The sequence below is a fragment of the Lactuca virosa genome, chromosome 4 (assembly GCF_052849685.1).
Source record: "Lactuca virosa cultivar CGN04683 chromosome 4, Lactuca_virosa_CGN04683_v6, whole genome shotgun sequence".
NCBI classification, from domain to species: Eukaryota; Viridiplantae; Streptophyta; class Magnoliopsida; order Asterales; family Asteraceae; genus Lactuca; species Lactuca virosa.
The window spans coordinates 204,731,816-204,739,665 of record NC_136429.1 but is presented as its reverse complement, the minus strand read 5'-3'; the positions used below and the strand labels follow the sequence as shown (position 1 = coordinate 204,739,665).

At 31.2% G+C, this 7,850-nt stretch overlaps 1 protein-coding gene across 1 annotated transcript; it reads right to left on the bottom strand.

Moving 5' to 3' along the window:
- Positions 1-1,654: 1,654 nt before the first annotated feature.
- LOC145168699 (zinc finger CCCH domain-containing protein 62-like) lies at positions 1,655-3,894 on the bottom strand. The gene is made up of 8 exons (XM_079087432.1): positions 3,558-3,894; positions 3,371-3,477; positions 3,162-3,276; positions 3,011-3,072; positions 2,883-2,934; positions 2,671-2,782; positions 2,484-2,582; positions 1,655-2,408 (listed from the first exon to the last, which is right to left on the bottom strand). The coding sequence occupies exons 1-8, from the start codon at positions 3,704-3,706 to the stop codon at positions 1,842-1,844; spliced, it is 1,263 nt and encodes a 420-aa protein (XP_078943558.1). The 5' UTR covers positions 3,707-3,894; the 3' UTR covers positions 1,655-1,841.
- Between the last annotated feature and the right edge of the window lie 3,956 nt (positions 3,895-7,850).

Below are 7,850 nucleotides of genomic sequence, written 5' to 3'. Positions count from 1 at the left end.
TTTTAGTCACTACGATTTATTTTGTGTTGTGCTTGTAAAGAGTATTACAAAATAGAATGTGTATCACATAACCATGTTGTAGTTCATTGCTTTAATCTTAGTCAATGAGATAAACTTTTAACTAGAGTTTCTTTATTTACGTATAAGTGAAACGCCAACCCACAAAGAAGAAATAATCAGTAGAGTTTCAGAAAGGCAAAAAGACACATGTTACATATACAAGGAATAAAACGAAAAATATATCGAAAATCAAAAGGAGCATGGTGAGAAGGTACATATAGAACCAACATACAAATAAAAAAGGTAGATACAAGTAATAACTAGGAAGAAAAGTATCGACAAAACAAGTTGGAAGTAAAAAAACAGTGAAAACTAGGCAAAATACACAAACAATGTAAAGACAACTAGCACCTAGACTAATCATGTACCACTCCACGACCTTGATATCCACACTCTCTAAACCTCATTTAAATGTAACACTGCATTATATTCACGCTTCTTTATCATATGTTCTCTCTTCCTCGCATGATTTACAACGACCGTCTCCACCATCTGGAGTGAAAACCGTTGCCTATCTCCTAAGTATATGTCTGAAACCATCACAATCTTTGTTTCTTCAATTTCTATGTTATTAAATTCGCTTCTATTATAATTTTAAGTGTTGTTTCTTGTAACTTACACAATAAAGGTATATCATACGATTACTACAACATCCTCACTTTTGTGACCTTCATATTCAACTTGTGCGCATTCTTAATAACATTTAGAACCATTTACAAGATAATGACTTAAAAGAGTAACAAACTTTCAATTTTGTTCACATTTAGTCATTAAACTTTTTTTTTGCTTGATTTACCCATAAATTATTTGAAATTGTTCACATTTTACCCTTATGATCGGTTATAACCAGTCATAAGGGTAAAATGTGAACAATTTTAAATAATTCAAAGGTAAATCAAGCACGAAAAAAAATTCGGTAACTACGCATGAACAAAGTTGAAAGTCCGTTACCCTCTCAAGTTATTATCCCTATAATTTATAAACTTTAGTTGAAAATAAAATAGAGACAACCAAGATACGATGACGTATGATATAATCCGCGAAAGCTCATAAAATACTTTATTTTTCATATTTGTGATCAACATAGATTAGCAATAAGATGTGAAATCATTTGTTGAGTTTAGGAATCGTTTTCAATTTTCAGTTTTCCTTACACTTAAGTTTTATGGATAGGTTGTCACGACACATTGTTGTTATGTTTGAACCAAATGTCTATAAAATATAAGGATCCGTTCATTATTAGAATTTTCAGACATGCTTTCCTACCGAAGGTCGGGTTCATCAAACTTTGGCTTATCTAAAATATTGTCCGCCTGATGGGCTGCTTAGATGTACGGTTTACCATTTCTTTTATCTTGAGAGCTACTTGGTTACTTCAACCTTTTTAAACTCACACGTTCATATGTTTGACTTTCACATGTTGACTCTTGACTATATATAGCATGCAATTACTTGATTGCCTTGATATTAGACTATATTTTATACATGCTTTAGATTGCCATAGCAATGAAGATCTGAGGAAAAAGTTCCTATAATAAGTGACAAAAAAATCACTAATCCCCGTTTTAGGACATGGAATGGAACACTCAAAACGTCACAAACACAATACCCGTGTTACCCTTGAATGTTAAAATGCCATCCAATTTCAAAATTTGGCGAGTTATACATGTTCATCATCATCATCATCATCATCATCATGCATAAAGAAAAAAAAACAGCATCATAGCCAGATGCATAATAATAGATTTAATAGATCATGAAGAATCTAGGTGCATGCATGTTCAATGCAGAAATTTGCAATTAATTCCATATGTGCACCTTCCTTGGGCATAGTATTTGCAAAACTGCCCCCTCTGCCCTTGATATTTGCAAAACTGCCCCCTCTGTCCTTGATTGTGGCCCATTGGTATATATCCATTGTTGCCACCTCCTTGAAAAATATAGCTTTGTGGGCCCATACTTTCTCTCATATCATCATACTCACGCCTTTCAAATTGTCTTGAAGGATGATGATAGAACTCCATATTAAAATCCCTTCTAACCTGATTCCTTAAAGTATTACAGTTGACATTTTCTTTATATGATCCTCCATGGTGATTATTGTTATGCAAGTTTGTGGGATTCCTTGAATTAATAATCATAGGGAGGAGTTGTGTAGGAGATGATGTGTTTCTTTTCTTCTCTTGTTTTTTTTCATTCTGAATGTTCCCTTTTGATGACCTGTGTTCCCTTAATGCTTTCTTCTTTTCCTTTTCTTGAATTCGTGTTTCCCTATTGCTTCTTGCTGCATTACCTCTCGCATGTTTTTCAGACAATATTTTCTGTCTTTCACTTTCATCTTCCCATCTCTACGATTAATAATAATAATAACTTTCAGTCCTTATAAATAAATAAATAAATGTTTGAGAAAAGCAAATACAAACCTGTCTCATTGTCTTTAACCTATAAAGATTTCTCCCTTTGATGAGTAAAGGATGAAGTGGAGGAAGTGGTTTCACCCCTTTGCTCCATAAAACCTCAACCTAACATTTATAGAAACATAAAGTTTACAATTAATTAGGAGTTCAAATATATGAAAGTGTTAAAAAAAAGATTAGAAATGAAGCTCACTGTAAATGTATGTTGTTGTTTAGCAGCACCATAGCTTTCTTTTACAATTCTTCCTGCTACAATTCTTGTTCCACAAGGAGGACCATTAGCACTCCTTGATACAATACTAAACCTGATAGATTATAGATAAGATAACCAATCATTAGCTATCAAGATTTTAAATTTTATAAAAGCTGTAATAATAATGAATGAATGAATGAATGGATCCTTACATTTCATAAACATTTTGTTCAAACATAACAATGTCTCCTGTGCATGCATCACCTGTAATGGTTGAATTACTCCTTAGAAGCATTGAAGAAAATATTGAATATCAAACTTCATTATATAAAGATTTTACCTTTACAGTTCATAACAAAACTTGAAGCAGGGTATTTATGTTCTCCTTCACCATTCATAATACTGAGATAAACCGAATCCAGTATATCATAAAGATTACTATTAAATCAAATGCACAAAGACAATTGAGTTTTTGGAATGATCAAGTGTACCTAATGTGCTCCTTGATACGATCGATGAGGATATCTTTCTTGCCTGTTAATCTCAAGCCGTGTTTCCTTAGATACAGCTTACATTGTTCCACTTTCAGTTTCTCCACCTGACCAACTGCGCATAAAAAACATAAGCATTCAGAAAAGGCATTTCAACAAACACTTTATCTTCGTCTTTTTCAAGAATCTAACCCTAGTTTAACATTAACCTTCAATGGTCTTTTGAACGATCTCATAAGTTTTTTGGTCATTTGCATCGAACACCGGCTCCACAATCTCTATACAATCAACATCATCACCAACTTTCACGGGAATACTGAAAAAAAAACGATTAGAAAGTCTAGATTTGAAATTAGAAAGTAACAGTACTTAAAAGAAGAGGTAATGAAGAATCACCGAGATTTGGATTTCTTCTTGATGGAGAGATTAGAAAGTCTAGATTGAGTCTCTTCTAAGATGTCGAAGCTTGGGTCATCTTGAGAATCATCGGAATCACACGTCTCTGGTTGTGATTCAACGTCTTCAATATAAATTTCTGGAATCATTGTATGAATAATTTTTGAGAATTGTTGTGGAATTGGGGTTTTGTGGGAATGATTTTTGAATTGGTTTTTTAGTAGGGTTTAAATAATTCAAACGTTCTAAAACGCAACGTTCAATTTTTTTAGGAAATTGGAACAGCTGGGTTGAAGCCCATGGGCAGAGAGGGTCCGTATCGATTCGATATCACAGTGTGCACGTCACATAAAAGCCTAGGTGTAGTATCGTAATATTTTAGTGATCAGACAACACTATTTTTTTTTTTTAATAAAGAAAGGTAGCACCTCCGAGAAAATTAATACAATATCACAAAGATGTGCTTCGGGCCGGAACCCATCCGAATCAGAACGAACCCAAATAACCCGAAACTCGAATTGGATGCAAAGTTGGAACCGAAACCCGGATAGATTATACAAATACGAGACCGGTTCGGTTTAGATAATGCAGGTTTCGGTTCGGTTATTAACTCGAAAGAACCGAAATAACATGTACACTATGCTTTTGAACCGAAATGACCAGATTATATTAATAGGAGTTTTTATTTTATTATTTTTTTTATTTTTTTATTTTTTTATTTTGTGCGTGTGTATAGCAAGGCCGACGATGAATCAATCAATCCAAGCAGGCAGGGGCGGAGTCAGGATTTAAGAATAAGGGAAGCTGACATCGTAAAAATATATTCAAATATATTTTATATCAAAATAACGTAATAGAGTTTACAATCTTGAAAGATAATTTGACAATAAAAAATTGGAAAAACTGCAATAAAGTCCTTACATATTGGCCTCAAAATCGATTTAGTCCTTATATATATTTTTTTATTCAATTAAGTCTAAAATACCGGTAATCGTATTCAATTTAATCCCTTGACCCGGTCAACAGGTCATCCAACTTTCGAAAATTACATTTTTGGCCCAGATTTTAAAATTTATTACAAATTTGGTCCAAAATTTACACTTTTGGCCCATATTTTAAATTTTGTTACAAATTTGGTCCAAACTTTACCTTTTTTGCCCAAATTTTAGAATTTTATATGAATTCATCCTAACTTTAGTTTTTTTATAACTTTTTTTCTCAAAAATTTGTTTCTAATATGTTTTTTCTTTATAAAATCATATTTATACAACAAAAAACATATTTTCACATAAAAATCTTATATTTTCTATATAAAAACTTTTTTTAAAAACTTTTTTGTATATGAAATATCTACTTATAAAAATAGGTATTTATTAAGTATACAAATATATACAAATCCGTTTTTATAAAAAAAATGTATACAAACACGTATTTTACAAAAAAATGTATGCAAACACCTATTTTATTATAAATGTATACAAACACGTATTATATAAAAAAATATTCAAACACGTTTTCATAAAATGTATACAAACACGATTTTATAAAATGTATACAAACACGTATTATATAAAAAATTATTCAAACATGGTTTTATAAAATGTATACAAACACGATTTTATAAAATGTATACAAACACGTATTATATAAAAAAATATTCAAACACGTTTTTATAAAATGTATACAAACACGATTTTATAAAATGTATACAAACACGATTTTATAAAATGTATACAAAAACGTATTATATAAAAAAAATTCAAACACGTTTTTATAAAATGTATACAAACACGATTTTATACAATGTATACAAACACATATTATATAAAAAATTATTCAAACACGTTTTTATAAAAGAAATGTAACCAAACACGATTTTATAAAAAAAATATACATTTTTTTATAAAAACAGATTTGTATATATTTATGTACTTAATAAATACTTATTTTTATAAGTAGATATTTCATATACAAAAAACTTTTTAAAACTTTTTTTATATAGAAAATATAAGATTTTTATGTGAAAATATGTTTTTTTTTGTATAAATATGATTTTATAAAGAAAAAACACATTAGAAACAAAATTTTGAGAAAAAAAGTTGTAAAAAAAACTAAAGTTAGGATGAATTCATAATAAAATTCTAAAATTTGGGCAAAAAGGGTAAAGTTTGGATCAAATTTGTAACAAAATTTAAAATTTGGGCCAAAAGTGTAAATTTTGGACCAAATTTGTAATAAAATTTGAAATCTGGGCCACAAATGTAATTTTTGAAAGTTGAATGACCTGTTGACCGGGTCAAGGGGTTAAGTTGAATACGATTACCGGTATTTGGGACTTAATTGAATAAAAAAAATATATAAGGACTAAATCGATTATGAGGTCAATATGTAAGGATTTTATTGCAGTTTTTCATTTTCGTTTAAACAAAAGCTATATCAATCGTTTCAAGAACAAATTTCCAAAAGTTTTCAACCATCAATAAAGATTGATTTATAGTCATCCATTAACATGCTAATATTAAAAAACTATATTAATTATAGATCCAGATGTTTCATTAATTGAATTATACTCAGTGATATAATCTATCATTATAATTATAAGAAACAAAATACCATTTATAATAATATAATTAATGACAAGCTAAAAAATTATTGAATATATAAGAATAATTAAAAACACACCTTGTTCTTAAACGGAGATGATATTATAGCATAGTAGGGTTTTTTTTTTTTTTTGGAACCGGTAAATATATTATAAAGGCGACACTAACAAGATGCTAGTGAAGCGAAAGAGTACAAAGTGCAAGTTAATTTAAACATGATATCTCCTACTACACCTCAATCGCCTTTTAGCGAATCACTACACCATAGACTCCAATCCAAAACACATTTGTTGATTCTATGTTTTATCCAAGTGAATACTACGATTTAATATTATCCATTATCTTCGCCAGTTGGTTTCTAAAATTTCTGAAGACTCTTTCGTTTCTTGCTTTCCAAAGACACCAAATTGTCCCATATTTTATGGCATCCATAGTTTTCTTTTCTTTTGGGCATTGCCTCGATCTTCTATTCCTCGCCAACGCCTCCCTCACTGATGTGCAGTCATGGATTGAGTATGGAGCCCCACACCATTGTTCTACCGCCAACCAAACTTCTTTCACCAACATACACCCCATAAATAAGTGATCCGTTGTTTCCTCATTTATTTGGCACCTGTACAGTAGGTAAGTAGCAGAAAAAAAAACGTTGCCGTCTTTTTCAGTTTGGGAATTAGAGTGAGAGTAATTTAAGTAATAAATAAGTTATTTAAAGCATATGAGGGACGGTGGGCTACAACTATAAATATGACGTGGACTTAAATATCATTTATTTAATGTTTTGATGGTAGTATACTACAACTAAAAAATGTTGGGGGATGGCTGGGCATCCGGCAACCCCGGTACTAACTCCGCCACTGCAAGTAGGTATCTACAAGATCGATTATGAACTGCTAGGGCGACGATGAGTTCAATTTCAGTTGTTGTTGTTTTTTTTAATTCGATCGGTATTGGGTGGGTACAACAATACACAACTAACAAAAGCAAGAGCCAAGAGGTGATCGATCAAGTGACTATTTAATCTCCGGGTCGGTCGGTCAGTCATTTTGGCCCGAATAAACCGTTAGTCGAGTAACCCGAACCGAATAACCCGAGAACTTAATAAGCCTAAAATACATACCCGAGAACCAACTCGTATAACTTATTCGACCGTAATTCGGTTCGGGTCGGTTTGAGTTTCGCTTTTGCTTCGGGTTTTCGGTCCAACCGTTCATTCCTACAATATCATATAGTAGATTCCCCATCTATAAAAAAAATGTTTCCTAAAAAAAAAGTAAAGAGGCCTGAAGCCCCGACACAATAACTTAAGGAAATATAAAAACATAAACAAAAAGATAACAACAAAAACGAGGATAGAACAAACCATAACATGAAGCTACTCCTACTAATATATTTTTGATTACTACATTGTTATTCTATTTAAAAAAATTCTATCATACGTGCACCACAAACATTCTTATTTTTGTTCCTTCCATCTTCATCTCACGATTCTTCTTATTCGACCAAAATTCCGATTTTATCAACATAATTGACCTAAACCCTGTAAAATTTCTCATAGTTTCAACAAACTTTTATGTCTCATAACACTCCTATTTCCGCCTTCCACTTTAATTTTATCATATTTATATAGTGGTAATGCCATCCATAAACCTCTGACAAGGGAGTTCAAAGTGTGCATATGAACATGGGCCAT

Bases quoted from the DNA above. Each gene is read 5' to 3' on its own strand.
- LOC145168699 (XM_079087432.1), bottom strand. From the start codon at position 3,706: ATGATTCCAGAAATTTATATTGAAGACGTTGAATCACAACCAGAGACG. The intron at 3,478-3,557 runs GTGATTCTTCAT...TTTTTTTTTCAG, and splicing joins AAGAAGAAATCCAAATCTCG to TATTCCCGTGAAAGTTGGTG. The intron at 2,409-2,483 runs GTTTGTATTTGC...TATTAATCGTAG, and splicing joins GGTTAAAGACAATGAGACAG to AGATGGGAAGATGAAAGTGA.